Raw genomic sequence first — 17065 nt, forward strand, 5'->3', positions numbered from 1 at the left:
AAATTTATTTTTCTTATACTTCTAAGTAGAAAAGTCAAAAGTCTTGCCCACTTTTTCTTCAGAAATCTCTTCCCACATGGTAATTGATTCCAAATTACAGTAGTAAAATATTGAATTTTTATAACCATATTAAAATAAATAAATAAATAAATCTTATAGCATTTATTATACCTTACTTTATAAAAATCATTTTCTAATTGTAATGATTGATTTGCACAAATACTGAAATCGCATATAATCCGATGGGTACCATATATTTAATTCAAATTGAAAGGTGCACCTGTTATAAATATGATATATATATATTTATCAGCAAAATGAATATTAAAACTGTCCGATAGGACAGTAGTATAAGGGTTAGTTCTATATTCATTTTAATAACTTGTAAATAAATGATAATTTATTGATGTTTACTTATCCTAAAAAAAAGTGCATAAAACAAGTAAAAAAATGTATGTATACCATCCATTTTCTAGTATTGAGCAATGGGTGTTGTATTTAATAATGATTATGTTGAACGAAGTTATATAAAATTAAAACAAGGCTGTTTTAAATTGATTTAGATTAATTAAAGTTTTAGATTGATTATAATTATCAATTAATTAAATTAAGGCATATGATTTTTTTTTTTTTAACAAACCATCCATCTAAGAGTACACAATAAATTTAAATTGAAATAAAACTAGAATTTACTAGAGTGTAAATGTGCAAATTTTTTTGTATGCAATTTAATTGTACTACCTCTGTTTATTACTTAAAAAAGAGAAAAAAATCGTTTTTGAAATTGCGCACACTACGAATACATTGGGATCAAAATATTTTAAGAGATTTGATTTTTCGTACTTCATAACTGTACATATTAGAAAATAAAGTACTGATTGATGTACAAGTAACAATTCTGATCTTTAAGGCAACTGTAGGCATTTAGTTTATTTCATTTTTGATATGATAAGAATCAACAAAATAAAAGTAATGAAAGCCTTATACTAAAGTATATATCATTAAGAAAATCTTAGTATGATTATTATAATGTATTTTTATGTACTGAAAAACCTGATGTGTACCTATTAGATGTTAAGTGTAATTTATTACCAGTTTTGTGAATTTGTAGCTTACTATAAATATTTAATCAAATAAAATGCCAGCCTAGTCTTATATATGTCGTCTAGTCGTTAATGTCTTTAATATTAATATGAAAATTAAATAATAAAATAAATATATATGACTTTTTATATGGCATAATATATGTTATTTTAAAAAATAAATCATATATTTCAGATTTATTTTTATTTCTATAACAACTCCTATTATACGCATTAACAATTACATTATTAAAAATCAGACCTTATAATTATCAAAATTTTATTAAAATGTTATTAAAACTAAACAATTTTGTCACTTCCAAAATTGTTGGGTACCAAATGTTACAGAAAGCAACGAAATGCACAGTAAGCAAAAATTATGGACAAAATTTTATTGTCCACGAGTTTTAGTTTATTCATCTTAGTTTTTCGATTTAATGAGACTAAAATTGCAATAAGAAAGAACAGTGTATTATGTTTAATTTCAGAATTTTTGCTTTTAATTTGACCAACTTTAAAGCACCTGTGCAAAAAACGTTTTAGATGAATCCTCTGTCTCTTAAATGACCATGTCAATTAATTGTCATTACCTTTACAAGCAAAAATTAGATCAATCTAGGGGATATATTCTTCATTCCTATTGCGTGTAATGTAAACCTCGCTGTAGCCTTCGCCTTCAGGCTATAGAAAAAAAAGGTTAAGGAAGACATTTTTCTAACGCTTACCTTGTTTCATGTCAACCTTGTGCTGACAGTTAGGTCGAAATACTTGCATTCTCAACAAGAAAGCAAAATTTGCTTCATATTGTGGCACATGTTTGTTTACTTGCAAGAGTTAATTATTATTATTATTTTTTGATCATTGAAAAGGTCAATGAAAGACCTGCACTAAATAAATAGATTTTTGTTTGTTTTTTAGGCAGTTGCAAACATTCCAAATAAAAGAGCCCATCCACACAATAAAACCCAACCATTGAGTCTATGGCAGGCGTCAGTGAAACATCAACTTGCCTTATTTACATTCCTACGCAATCAGCTATTAAGTTATTTCACAGAAAAGCCAATGATTGGATTGCCGCTATTGAACAAGAAAAATGAGACAGACCTTCTTGCTGTTAAAGTACCTAAAGCACATTTCAACAGTGTAATGTATTCAGAAAAATCGGGTATGATTGTAAGTACAGAAAGAAGGCTTAAATAATATTTACCTTAAATAGTTGATCTTTTTTATTTTCTTTCAACTTTTTCTTTTGAACTCCAGGTAACCGTTGATATCGAAGGATTTAATGCTAGAGATGTAAAAGTAAGAGTTGAAGAAGGTTTTCTGGTCGTTGAAGCACAAGTAGAAAATAAACATCCAGATGGTGGTATTTATTATAAACAGATGATAAAACAGTACGAAATACCACCATTCTATAATATAAGCGGTATCATAGTAAAAGCTATCGGCAACAAACTAACTATTACCATTCCACCAGCAAGACCAATTGTGAGTAGTAACTCTCCAAATACATTTTACTTTCTTTCATTCTTATAGTAGTTAGGGTAAAAATTAGAGCACAGCTTTTTTTGAGTTTTCTTCAGATATTATCTGCTAATATACATCCATCCCTATACTTAAGATTCCTTAACTTACATTTCATTTGTCTAGAAAAATTCATTTCTGATCTCAATGTTATGGAAGGGGTTGTGGTAGACTTAATTTAATGTACGAGGGTCGTATGAAAAGTCCGTGCAAAGTCAGAGAGATAGCACCACTGTCGCGTATCGAGGTTATGTTTAGTTAGTAGCATCTCTTGGAAGAACACACACCAAGTTTCAGCCAGATCGGTCTATTTCTTTGTTTGGCATTCGTTTGAATCGAGGAAGTCGAGTGATTTTCAAAAAATGGACGAAAAAGAATTTCGTGTGTTGATTAAACACTACTTTATGAAAGGCAAAACGCCTCAGGAGACTAAAGAGAAGCTTGATAAACATTATTGTAACTCTGCACCTTCGATTAGAACAGTTTATAAGTGGTTTCAAAATTTTCGAAGTGGCCATATGGGCACAAGTGACACTGAACGTTCTGGACGCCCTGTTCAGGTTACTACTCCAGAAATCATTGATAAAATCCATGATATGGTGATGGATGACAGAAGAGTGAAGGTACGTGAGATTGCTAGTGCTGTGGGCATCTCGAATGAACGGGTACATAATATTTTGCATCAACATTTGGACATGACAAAGCTATCCGCAAGATGGGTGCCGCGATTGCTCACGCTTGACCAAAAACAAAATCGTGTGAAGTGTTGCAAGGACGGTTTGCAGCTGTTCCAGAAGAATCCGCAGGACTTTAAGCGTCGTTTCGTCACTGTGGATGAAACATGGATACATCACTACACTCCTGAGACCAAAGAACAATCTAAACAATGGGTTACCAAGGGGGAATCTGCGCCAAAAAAGGCGAAGACCGTTCCTTCGGCCGGAAAGATTATGGCGACTGTCTTTTGGGATTCGCAAGGAATAATCCTCATCGACTATCTGGAAAAAGGTAAAACTATTACAGGTGCATATTATTCATCGTTATTAGACCGTTTGAAAACCGAGCTGCAAGAAAAACGCCCACGATTGGCCCACAAAAAAGTCCTTTTCCATCACGAGAACGCACCAGCTCACACCTCAGCAGTTGTGATCGCAAAATTAATGGAAATAGGGTTCCAACTCGTTTCACATCCATTCTCCAGACTTGGCTCCCTCGGACTACTATTTGTTCCCCAATATGAAGAAATGGCTGGCGGAGAAAAGATTTTATTCAAACGAGGAGGTGATTGCAGAAACGAATGGCTATTTTTCAGACTTGGACAAATCCTATTATTCGGAAGGGATCAACAAACTACAGCAGCGTTGGACGAAGTGTATAAGCCTAAAAGGAGACTATGTTGAAAAATAAAAAAGGTTTACCCCAAAAAATTAAGTAGTTTTTATTTTTGCACGGACTTTTCAAACGACCCTCGTACGGTTTTAGCTGTCTAATGTTGGTAATAATTAAATGTGACTCAAATCTTCGGAGTTTAAAAAAGAATTGGTTAAATTCGTCAATTGGTGAGATCTCTCTACTAATATTCTTCGGGAACTTGTCTAGCATTGAATGTTTTTTTTCCCCCCAATTAACTTAGGGTTCTCAGAAAAAAAAGAAGGCTTATTCAAAGTAAATAAAGATTTCATAACATTAAAAACCTTAAAATGAAGATAATGTGCGTTTTCAAGCAACCTAATACATATTTAATTTACACATAACTTTCAGAACTTGTTCTTGAAGTTCTTACACTCGCCACTAGAGCCAGAATGTGTTTGTTTACAAACTATAAATCAACACTATTGCTTTGTATAAAGTAATTTTATGAGACGCTATGGTCCCTCATTAAGTTCCCTAATAACTTTTCATATACCAACATAGATGATAAATAGGTCAATATGATATCAAGTTACGAGAATGAGAAATAGATCACTTACTTTTTTAACACCCATTTATTGTTACATAAATTGCCTTGTGTTAAATTTAAATTGCATTGTTTCTAGGATACTTAAGAGATAAACTTGAAAAGGAACTACAACGACTCGGTAATGTTTTTTTCGTAATCCTCGTTCCGCTAAAGTGGTACCCCCATATATTGAATTACTCGTATCCAATTTCAAACTTGGACCTATGTAGCTAGATAACTGTTTCTATCACAGAATAGGCTGACGTTCCATTCTCTTCTTTGGATATCTAATCACAATATCTAAAATAGGATAATCCTAAAAATAAATATAATTGGTACACATTATAATCTAAAGACATCCCAGCTGGTCAAAAATCTACATGACATTAAAAAAAAGAAGATACTTGATGAGAAGGTTCCGTCTTGTTAAAAGTACTGTCCACTTATAAATTGAAATGTTTTTTTTTTTTTTTTACTTCCTTTTGCCATTATTTGTAAAACCAATTTCTGGGTTTGCAGATCACCAGAATAGAATGAAGAAGAGGTAAACGAGTCTGAAACTAACCTATCCCCTGTTAATAATGTAAAAACCAAAAACTAATTTATGTCACTAAACAAACACAACACTAATCAAATAAAACATTTACTAAACGAAGTTTTTTTTTAATCATTTTCTTTTTGTTTTAATTATTAATATTTTTTCATCGTACAGGTGAAATATTTTTAGCCAAATTTTACACTTACATTATCAATATGACAATTCCAGTTGTTATTAATTTTTTTTTAATACATTTTATTTTTTAACTTAATGAACCTTTTATTTATATATATTCTTAAAAACAACATATATATATATTTATATAATTATATAAAACTAATTATTATTACAAACTAACATGCACACTTATTGTTATTAATATTACTATATTACATTACAATTAAAATAATATATGTACTTTCCCCCATAGTTTATATTTTTTTAAATTATCCAAGTGGTTAAATTCATTAAAATTGGGCACACCTTTACTTTTTTTTTTAGAATTTTAAACATATAATATTAAAATAAGCTTTATCCAATTCAATGACCTACAAGCAATAAAAAGAACTAAATTAACCATATTTTAAATTTAATAATTTTTTTTTTTACTTGAAATTTTAGCTTTTTTATGCAAAAAACTTACGAGGCTGGACAAAATAAATTTATTTACCTCATAACTATATTTTTATTTTGAATAGCATTTTATTTCACAAAATATTAACAAAATAGTAAATAAAAAAAATAAATAAAAATAAAGACTCTTATTTTAACCAATTAGTTACAAAACAATGCGCCAATAATTTAAGTTATTAAATTTGATTTTTTTTGCTTTTCTTTTGGAATTATTTACACATCCTTTTCCGAAAATGTCTCCTTGATTGCTGCCAGATTTATTTTTTTCATTTTTGCCTCTAATAAATATGTGGTCCTCAAAAAATTTATTTAAATTTTCTTTTTATTTTTATTAAAATAATAATACATTTATGAGTTATATTGATTCACAAATATAGATTACATCAAATATATAGTAATTATTTAGTTCAATTATTAAGGATCTTTATTATCATTTTTACTTTGTATTTATCGATTTTAAGTGCCTTTTAAAAAAAATAAACATTTCAAATAATGCGCAAGTAAATGCAATGTTTAAAGCAATCATTTGTTCTTATATAAGTCAAAATTAAGGACAAAAAGTAAAAATTTGATGACGAACAGTTTGTCGCCTAAATTATAACATTACTTGCCAATTTCTAAATTTCATTCAAAAAAAATTACAAGTAAATTTTTTGAACCGTATATTATGAAAATGATGAAAGCACAGTTCTTTCTTTAATTAACTGAAAATTAACTATGAATATACGATTCTGGAGTATGCAAACAATGAACATTACAATCATCCCTTTTTATTTTATAATAATAATTTTATAGTGTATCACATAAACGTCAGGTTTTTTTTTTTTTTGTTACAAAAGTTATTTTGCATAATTTTTAGATTTAAAAATCGTTATTCACGACCACTTCAATGGCAAACTCAACTTTGATTTTGTAAAAGCACTGAAAGCTTAGGGGTCCAGTTCCAAAGAGCTCCAAATTGTAACTACTGGAGTTTTAGCACTCCAATTAAATCTCTAATTTGAATGAAGTTGCTAATAACAGAACAAATTTGCAGAAAAGCGCGGATAGCTGTGAATAGTTAGTGGATTAACAACCCATTCCGGATTAGTGTAATGGGGAGAAATGAAATTAAGAAATGTTTGATTTTGCAAATTTTGGAACGAGGCTTTCATTATTACCAAATAAACATAAGGAAGAAGGAATATGGCCGACTTGGGTCGTTATTTTTTTTATTTCTAACGAAGCTTTCGACCTATGGACTAGGGTCATCTTCACGATCTAGATCATCTATTGACAAATTATACTTTTTTACATTGTTCTATGTAAGGTCGATGGATCATCTATCCTGTCTAATTATGTACTGAGTGTGGCCAGTTTGAAATGACGGTTAAATGTTAAAAAGAGAACATTTAAAACCGACCACATTCAGTACATAAACAGATAGAACAGAAGACACACCAAACTTACATAGAATATTGTTTCCATATAACATTATTGTTCACTGTAAATTGACTCGGAATGGGAATATTCGATTCTAGAGTATGCAACAATCAACTATACAATCATCCCTTTTTTTTAGTTTATAAAGTTATAGCATAAAGTGAAGTGAAAGCAAAATCTATGTGAATTGTTTCAAATTCAAGTATTCAACATTGTCAAAATCAAGAGATGCGACAAATTGAAACAACATAAACAAAACAATTGTTTACAATTTTTATAGAATTACATTTAATCAAAGTAAATGAAATGTCATTTCGTATTATTTTGACTCTTACTTCAAAAATCCATTTTAGAACCCCAAGGAAAACGTAAGCCGACTGAGGCAGAAGCACTTAAAACAAATGAAATCTACGCAACAAAAGGAAACTGTGCTTCTCATTTTCATGGTATGCAGCACACTTATATAAGCAGATAAAAAAACAACAGATTTATTTATTTCTCATTAAATGACTCTATCTATTAAAAATATATTAAATGCCAACAATTAGAAGAAATAAATGCATTGTTGCAACATGCAATATATTAAAATTTATTTGTTAATATTTAAATTAAAAACATATATACTCTTTTACCAACTTGATGTTATATTATAAAAAATTAAATATATTATTATATATCAAAGCTTTATACATGATATGTTATAGATAGGCCTAAGGAACAAAAAATATTATAAAGCCCTAAAAATCAAAAATAAAATAAAGTAAAAAAATAAACTTTAAATAGATAAAATATTCAACAACACGTAAAAGACATAAAATAGATTTTTTTACTGATTACTTTTTTTTCAAATTGTTAATACTTTAAACATTTAAAAATAAGTAACTGCAATCAAATTTAAATGAATGTAAAAAAAAAAAAGCTGTTGGTAAATAAATAATACTAAGAAGAAAATATATATAAAAACAAAATATCACAGGTGTCTGTTAAATAAAATGAAGTTTATATTTGCCACTGTATATTGTTTATATATTATAGTTCCGTAAGTTTAGGTACACTTTATAACCTACTTGTGTACTTTCAACATCAGTCATAGGATTAAAGGGTACGAAACAAAAGAAGTAATTTTTAAACATTTCTTCAAATAGAATTTACGTTTGACTCAAAGGATGTGCAACTTTTTTTCTATTGGTAATACGTAAAATTGCAATGGTCAGTTCCAATAATCTGGTTAAACTTAATGGTACCAACACCAATGTAGAAACAATCTTTGATAGTAATAAGAACATTTTCACGCAAATCAAAAATTGTAATTCTGACAACATTGGTGCCAGCAAAAGATATAATACGAATATTTGAAAGTACACAAAGATTTTGTAAAAATACCTATGGATTTATTAATTCTATTAGTTCCATATGTCAGCATACTTTAAAACAAGGATACAGAAATTTTTGATGGATATTTTGGTTGAAATAATGTAGGTATATTATAAAATTTTAAGTTTTTTTTTTTTTTTTAAGAATTGAAAACGTGACTAAAAGAATGCAGCTTTCAGACGCATGACAACGTTAAATTATTTGTTGACATCAAAATGAATAGAAGCGAAGGAGGATTTTTTTAATATTTATTTTGCAGGTTTGGTCCTTTGTATTTTTTTATATGGGTGAGAAATGAGATTTGTAGAATCAAACAGAAAACAAATTCTACCTAAAGTGGTAAATAACTTTAAAAATATTCCTCTATCTTCGCTACTTAAGATTGATTCGAGTTTATTTTAGATTTTGCATTTGTGCATCAATTTAATGTGGAATTTTAACTTAGAGAATCTGTTAAATCTTATCCAGTGCTTCCACTGGACGATAGGCAGATGTGGCATCTGTCTTTTAAAAGATTAAGGAACTTGGAGGAGAATGCCATTTTCCAGTTCTCTTTATTGGAGCGAAGAGCGAAACTAATTCAGAATGGTAAAGAACACCATAAAAGGAAGTGGATTTTTTTCTTAATATAGCTCGGCCATTGACTCGTTCCAGAGTTTTGCATCTAACTTCTCCCACATCGCCGATGATAAATCCATCCTCGATTTCTCCACACAAGTTATTGAATATTTTATGGTGAACAAATCAAGCTCCTATTACCGTTAGGCATGGAGGAGCGTATCAAGAGTTATACGAGGAGTTGGAGGCGGACCCTATTTTGGGCCTGCCTTCAGATTTTATGACTCCCAAATATAACTTCGACAAGCCTTTCAAAGTCTGTATTGGAGACCGGGAGGCTTGGAGACGTGGACCCCCAGTTATGGGAGACTCGATGTGGTACACGGATGGCTCCAAGATGGAAGAGGGCGTAGGAGCGGGAGTGTACGGGGTGAAGCCGAAATGTTGCTTTTCGGTTAGCCTAGGAAAACTAGCTACAGTTTTTCAAGCTGAGCTAGCTGCAATTAGGTTCTGCACTACCGAGATTAAAGGGCGAGGAATTATTAATTCCAAGGTCGTAATTTTCTCGGATAGTCAGGCTGCTCTACGGGCAATTAGTTCCTACCAGGTCAACTCAAGGCTGGTCTGGGACTGTCTGGGTGCCCTGAAGGAAATTAGTGACCAAAATAAGGTCTTTCTGGTTTGGGTACCTGGTCATTCAGGATATATAGGAAACGAAGTGGCAGATTTATTGGCCCGGGAAGGCTCTGCGGGACACTTCGTTGGCCCGGAGCCCTGTTTTGGGGTTTCGAAGTGTGTCAAGACTGCGGCCATTAATTTGTGGGTTCAGAGTAGGTCTCAGAAGTGGTGGCTCGCCACCACTGGACAGAGACAGGCGAAGGAGTTCATCAGAGGCTATTCGCCGAGGCTGACTGCAGAATTAATCCTTCAAGGCCGTGCGGCTATCCAGGATAATTGTAGGCTTATTAACTGGCCACTGCAGACTCAGAAAACACATGCATCGCATGGGCCTGGCAGATGACAGCCTTTGTAGGTTCTGCCAGGAAGAAGAGGAAACTGCACTGCACATGTTGTGTCAGTGTGAGGGGCTTGTATGGCTAAGGATGTTACTTCTCGGGGAGGAAAAACCAAGGCCTGAGAGCTTTACCCAGGAGTCACTCTCCAGAATTAAGAGTCAAATTAAACGGACGGGGTCTGGAGGGTGAGCTCTAAAGTCGGGGAGCCACAATAGATCCAAAGGGGTCGCAGTGGCGTAGGCCTTGAGGCCGCCCTAATTTAATCTAATCTAATGGTGAACAAATGAACTGTTTTGCTTACCAAAGGCAAAATTGCACCTTTCAATTATTCTTAAAAATCTTAACAACACATTTTGAGAAGTAATCATTTTGTAGATTTTATTTTCAAACAATTTACTGACTGCAATTATTTCAATAAAAGGCGTTATCGCTTTCCATTTCAATATTTCTTTCTGTGGATAATCATTGCAATACTCTATCATCACAGAAAAATAATCAAAAATTCCTTTGTGTTCTTGTAATAAAGCGTACTAAATAAAGGAACGTTACTTTTCAACATTATTTAAAGAAACAAAACTTGCATTAATCAATTAAAAATGCTTAAATCTAACAAAAAGTACCAACATTTTTTTTGTAAGTTGTTTATAAAATGAAATAGGCATAACTAAGAATAATATTTTAAAAAAAGGAAGGAAGAGTGCAGATTTTGCTTTATTTTGTTTGACCTTTTGAGTAAATGTATAAGCATGATATCCTTCTATTACATAAAAAAGAATTTTATAATATGATTTACTGGCCCTTACAAAAAAGATAGAAATCTGTTAATTATAATAATATTAATGTATATTTACAAAAAAGTTTTAATAAACAATGTATTTTTTTATATTTTTTTTCTTGGCAGTCTGCAATTTCTTAGGTCTAAAATTGTTTTACTTTGAATAAACGGGAAAGTTGGATCATTTATTTACATATAAAATGTTTAGTTAAAAAATTAATTCAGATAAAGAACAATAAATAATAAAAAAGGATATGTAAATTTTTATTTAATTTATGTTTTAATAAAGTCCACTAATACAAACTATTTCTTTTTTTTCTTCTTAGTAAAATTCTACGTTCTGCTTTTTTTTAAATTTGTTCAACATGTTCCTTTGGTCTCGATGCAAATTTGTACAAATTATATTCATTTATTAATTATTTTGTATACTTTGTTTTACAAAATATAAAACATCTAGTTAGGATTCAGAAGATGAATGAGTCTATTTAAATAGGTAACTAAAGTTAATTGTATATTACTAGGGCAGGAGATTTTATTTTAATAATTTGAACACAGATTACAATTTTACATTATTTAACCATAATAAAATCACCTCCCCCCCCAATTAGGTTTATTTTTTTTCTGGCTCTTGCTATTTCATCACACAAATCTCTATCAAGTTCTTCTTTATAAAGAATAATATTAAATTACTTTGTCCACATTGTCAGGCATCCTATTTATCACACGCAGTTTTTTTTTTGTCCACAGTTCTAAATTAAGATACAAATTTTAAGAATTATTTTCCTTATTTAAAGTAGCTGTGGATGGCACCACTCTTCTATCCATCATATTCTCACTTAACTCAAACCTACCTTAGCACAAGTGGAACCTTCCTCTGTTTAATTTTTAAGCAAAAGTCCTTTCCACGTACAGCTTGTTATAACTATGTGTTATGAGATATATATTTATATAAGTATTGTTTGTAGGCATTAAAAAAAAAAAAATGGAAAAGATTAAATTTGAACTTGAAAAATTCATGTGATCAAATATTAAGAAACCAAACAAACTATTCTGAAAATAAATTTAGTATTTACTTACATGATAAGACAAATAAAATTAAAGGCCATTTTTATACATACTTCTTTGCTGCAAACGAACTTCAGCCCTGATTACACTATATTCTTATTTTCTTTTTTTTACAAAAGTAATCACGTAATATTGATGAAAATTAATGTTAAAAAAATAAACGACACCTTAGTGGTCCGATTTTGTTTTTTCTTTAGTACACACCATTTATTAAATAAAATAATTTATTATATTTTTTCCATTAAAAATAAAATTCCCTAAAACATTATTTATACAACAACACTAACCTAAATAATAATAGGGGCATTTGGCTCTAAGTTTTTTGTTTTATATATATATATATATATATGTACAGTCACACAATTTTTGTGTTTTTTAATTATTATTTTTTTCCTATTTTCTTTGAGATGTGTTGTGCTATATGGATACTGGGTTGTTCCAAGAGTATAAAAGACTTATAAATAAATATATATATCTATACATGCGCAAATAATATATATATATTATACATATAATATATATATATTTATTTAAAATACAGATATATATAAATTCAAAAAATTTTGTATAATGTAGAAATCTTATTTACTCTTAACAACAAAAACATATTTAGAGTCCAATAATTTTCATTTTTTCATTTAATTATTATTTTGAAATGAAGAATGAAATACTGGTTTATAAACAATTATAACCAGGATTATTAAGTTTTGTCACATCTTCCCAAAATATCATCACTGAGAACAATAGACATCAAAAGTTAAATTTTTATTAAAATAAATCCTAATTTTAAATTGTTAAATTGTAATAAAGTCATAGTTAATAGATATTAATTGAAATGAAAAGTTTTATGAACACATTTCTTTTGCAAATAATCTTCTTTTTTTTTTTTTTTTGACAGCCCTTTTTTGTGAAGTACAGAATAGGGATTATAGGGTCTGATTAAAGTCTGATTTGCCCAGTAATCAACTTAGGAAAGCAAGGTTTTTGGAGAATTTTTGGATAATTGAATATATTTCAAATATAAAAAAAAATTATTGTTAGTGCAGCAAATTTGACTGTGGCATGGAAATAAACTTATTTAAACTCACTTAACTAATAATAAATTAGTTTGTACAAATTAATTTATCAATTAAAAAATAAATAAATTATACAATGAGATTCATTCACTAAATCAAAAGCAACAAAATAAAAACACAGTTAAAATACTTACCTGCATAATAAAAATTTAAAATGATAATTCTAAAGAGGAAAATACAGACAAAAGTAAAAAAGCCTTGACTGATAACCTTCTCATTTGGAAATTGGCTGTTGTGAACTCTCAATACCAAATAATATTACGATTAAATTATACTTAATTGTACACGTATTTGTAAGTATATAAATATTTTAAATAGTTAAGTCTGAAATGGTTACAAGAATTAACGTTCGCCATATTTACAATTTTATTGAAGATTCCCAATCACGCGAAAAGAGGTTGTAAAATAAATAAGAAGTTTAACTCTTTGTAATGGTAGCTAACCGAACTTTTAAGCCATTTATGATAGAATATTCCATTTTTTTTTGAAAAGATTCCTTAAAAATGGTTTGACCATTGGATTCATGGCAGGAATATTTTAGATTCATCCCAGGGAGCTTTAAAGAAATACGGCTGAACTTTCAGAGATGGATAAAAATAAAAAAGGAATGATCATAACTTTTGTGGCAGGAAGCCAATTGAGAGGAATTCTATGCTATAACCTCTGAGAGGAGAACAAGTTTTCGATTCATTTATCCTTATTTTAGATGGCTTTACTCTTTTTTAAAATTTAAAATTGATGATTTCAATTAGAAACATTGAAACATTCCGAAGTTGCTACAAATGAAATAGAGACATGTGGGTTATATGTAATATCATGAAGTCACACAGACCAAAGGTGCCAACCCAGATTGAGTGGCCATAGATTGTGAAAAAAAATGTTTCTAGGAGGGCGCTAATGGCCTTTGAAGTCGGTGCGCCCTGTTCTCCCAAAAATTGAATCAAAGGTATTGTCAAATTATTTCGCACTTTAACAACTCTTAAGCTTTTTTCCACGCTTTATTAAGACTAGATTCAACATACTTCCAACTATAGCAAATAACTTTCTATACCTTGAACAATTAGGAATGTGTTTAGTAACTTCTCTTCTTTCATATATTGTAAGTAGGTCCTTCCAATTTGACCTTTATCATAGATATGACTTACTTTTTTTCTAAGAGGTTAGAAACGTACCAAAGCCGATTCTCCAACTTCGATTCAATGAATTGAATCTCGAAGGTAATCCTTTTGTATTTCACTCTTTACTCAATCGCGCATGGTATTGCCTTAACCAGGTGGTACTTAAATCTCTTATAGTTCCCATCACATTATTTTGTGGGAATATTATTTCAATGTTTAAAATTGCTGCCCGAAACTATTTGTAGAAATGTTTCTCCACCATCTACATTCTATAAAAATCGTTTTTCATCTACATTCTATATAATTTTTTTAACAAAGGCCTCTTTGACTGACTTTAATTTTAAAAAATAATAATTTTACTTTTAGAAACCGAACGAAAAAGTTTTAAGTCAAATTACTGATACGGTTTCATGGTCGCATGCGGTTGGCTAACATACTTTACCTAAATTTCTCACATTAAAACATTAAATAAAAATAAAGTCTAGGCGCATTAGATGGCATATATTTTTTCGTTTTTGTTTTTTAATTTTTTAAAAAAAAGCAATTACCTAAATCACTAATTATGTAAAAATTCAACTCGCAACTATTTCGGTTTATACCAAGACACAAACACAATCTTGAGTTTCGCTAAAACCAGGTTAACCAAACAATTGTAACAAAAGAACACCAAAGATCAAATGCCAGTTAACAGCTGTTATTTTTACTAATCGAATTCCAAGGAGCATCTAGACAGACAAAGAGATTAAAAAAAATATATTAATTAAAAATATTGCAAACTTTAATATAGTTTAATAAAAATTTAAATCCGGGCACAGATGTATTGAAAATGGAGATATTAATGATAAATATTGCACACTTAAACAAACATTCATTAAATAATATTATTATTTTTGTATCTAAGGCAAAACAACCTCTCAGGTTAATGACTCCTGGAGCTATTTTCGGTAGAGAAAATCTAAGGGCCCAGTTGCTGGATTCGAACCTGTGATCTCCGCGTTGGAATCCAGTAATCGCTAACTACTCAGCTAATCCCTTCTCTAACTATATTAATTATTATTCAAATATTTATCATTAATATCAACGCAATAGAATATGTGCTCGATATTATCGTCGAATTTATATATCCGATATAAATTTCAGTTTAGTTGATTTTATCCGTAGCTTATTTTTAATTGATCCCTTACGTTGCTTTTTATCTCCAGTGTTTACTTTTTTTTTACGGGGTTCGAATCTTTACTGATTCGCTGATCATATTGTAACGAAGTGACCTTGGCGCTAACTCTTGGGAGGGGATGGAGCCTATAGTTCGTTGAGGGGCCACTGAGAGGGGCTAACAAAAGTCCAGACTTGACCTGGTCCAGACAGAAAGGCCTAGATTGTTCTTGGGAGTTTCTGGCGAAGTCTAGTCCGAATTTTTACGGAGTTCTTCAGAGTTAGCCAGTGAGTGGAGTTAGCCGGTTAGTGAGTTAGTCAGTTAGTGAGTGAGTAAGCAGTTAGTAAGTAATTGAGTTGGGTTGAGTTTTGCTAGTGCAGTCGAGTCTAGTACAATTCAGTGCAGTGCGGACCAGTGGTCAATCGTTGAACAGTTGTTATTGTGTACTTATGTAGTACATGTGTATCAGTAAACTGTTGTGACTGTAAAGAATAGTAAATATAGTAAATAGTAATAGTGCTAGTAAATGTTAATAATGTTGGTAATGTTACTGTGTTAATAAATCAGGTTACTACTTATAAGTTTAGCGAGTTTTATTCTTTACGAACCCACTTTTATTAATAACTAGTGGCAGTCACTAGTTGTAGTTGAAGTTTTTCAAATAAATAGTAAAAGATAGAGGAAAAACTTAACAATATCATCAAATTCGTGCATAGGTTAACTTATTTTTGTCTCCGTATAAAAAAAAAAGATAATTGCAAATTTTTTTAAATTAAATTTTGTTGGAGGGTAAGATTTTATTTATTTCTAGCACATTGTCAATGTTGTAATTTTTAGAAAGAGGGATCAAAATGAATTTTAAGCCGTAATCAAATTGCAGGTAACTTTTTTTTTCTGCCTCCCTTCCCGACCTGATTCTATTTCATCGTTTAATATTTCTTATTTTCATGCAAGCGTCTCCTATTACCTTTTTCTTCGACCAACCTCCATTGCCAGATCTGCTACAGTTTCCTGCTAGAAAAAAAGAGCTTGTCATCTTAAATTGGTCATTAAAAAAATACTCCTGTGCTTTGGCGGATAAAATCAACGATAACTGCAGTTCACATTTTTTTAACAATTAATTCATTTAATTACAGGGGAATCAGTGAAACTAATAAATAATTTATTTCTGCCACAACCAATTGCAAGACAAGTACAAAGCGAATGGAAATTATAACAGAATTATTATTATTTTTTTGATTTCTGCTATGTTTTAGCTGCCAAACATGAAGTTTATGAGCTTGATAAAAACGTATAAAAAGAAATGTATTATTTTGGGTCCATTCACGTTGATACTTTATTTATATTTTTTATAAATAATTTTTTTTTTTTAATTTTAACTTGAGGAAGAGGTGGGCATATTAAGGATGAAGGTTTCAGAAGGTTGAGGAGAACTAAAGAAAAAAGTAAAAGACGTCCGAAAATTGCCCAAATTTACAGATTAAAAAAAAAAAAAAAACAAACATGTTCTGATTTTGAAAGTAAAAATAAATGAAAAAGTAGGAGAAAAATAGAGACAAGACGGACGTAATGATTAATTTGTCCGGTGGGAGCGGCTCAGTGGTGGTGCGGTGATCTGGTGCTAGCACGGTCGCTGCAAATCCTTGTCCGTGTAGTTGGAGGTCGCCTTGGCGACTGTCTTCAGAGGCTCTCCCTGCCGGCAATGTCACCTGAAATTTATTGAACAATTATTTAAAAGGAAATTGGAATTATATTGAATGGAAACCTGAAGTTTCTTTGTCTTAGTTACTTG

At 30.3% G+C, this 17065-nt stretch overlaps 2 protein-coding genes across 8 annotated transcripts in view; one reads left to right on the top strand and one right to left on the bottom strand.

The window, feature by feature from the left end:
- Positions 1 to 1289: 1289 nt before the first annotated feature.
- Positions 1290 to 7123, top strand: LOC141447147 (uncharacterized). Of its 2 annotated transcripts, XM_074114394.1 has the most exons (5): positions 1290 to 1448; positions 2001 to 2255; positions 2343 to 2570; positions 4643 to 4684; positions 5065 to 7123. In XM_074114394.1, exons 1-4 carry the CDS (start codon positions 1371 to 1373, stop codon positions 4649 to 4651), a joined length of 570 nt encoding a protein of 189 aa, XP_073970495.1. In that variant the 5' UTR covers positions 1290 to 1370; the 3' UTR covers positions 4652 to 4684; positions 5065 to 7123. The 2 variants fall into 2 exon arrangements, with proteins under 2 accessions (XP_073970495.1, XP_073970494.1); XM_074114393.1 differs by lacking the exon at positions 4643 to 4684.
- Positions 7124 to 8630: 1507 nt separating this feature from the next.
- Positions 8631 to 17065, bottom strand: part of LOC141447143 (transmembrane protein 47) — a 320333-nt gene continuing 311898 nt past the window's right edge. For all 6 annotated transcript variants that reach the window (XM_074114381.1, XM_074114382.1, XM_074114383.1 and 3 more), the window contains one exon: positions 8631 to 16982. The gene's annotated coding sequence lies outside the window, so the exon portion shown is untranslated. The remainder of the gene's footprint in view (positions 16983 to 17065) is intronic.

Source organism: Rhodnius prolixus, unplaced genomic scaffold (assembly GCF_049639745.1).
Source record: "Rhodnius prolixus isolate KJV_2025 unplaced genomic scaffold, Rpr scaffold_7, whole genome shotgun sequence".
NCBI lineage: Eukaryota > Metazoa > Arthropoda > Insecta > Hemiptera > Reduviidae > Rhodnius > Rhodnius prolixus.

Bases quoted from the DNA above. Each gene is read 5' to 3' on its own strand.
- LOC141447147 (XM_074114393.1), top strand. From the start codon at position 1,371: ATGTTATTAAAACTAAACAATTTTGTCACTTCCAAAATTGTTGGGTAC. The intron at 1,449-2,000 runs GTAAGCAAAAAT...TTTGTTTTTTAG, and splicing joins AGAAAGCAACGAAATGCACA to GCAGTTGCAAACATTCCAAA. The intron at 2,256-2,342 runs GTAAGTACAGAA...TTTGAACTCCAG, and splicing joins CAGAAAAATCGGGTATGATT to GTAACCGTTGATATCGAAGG.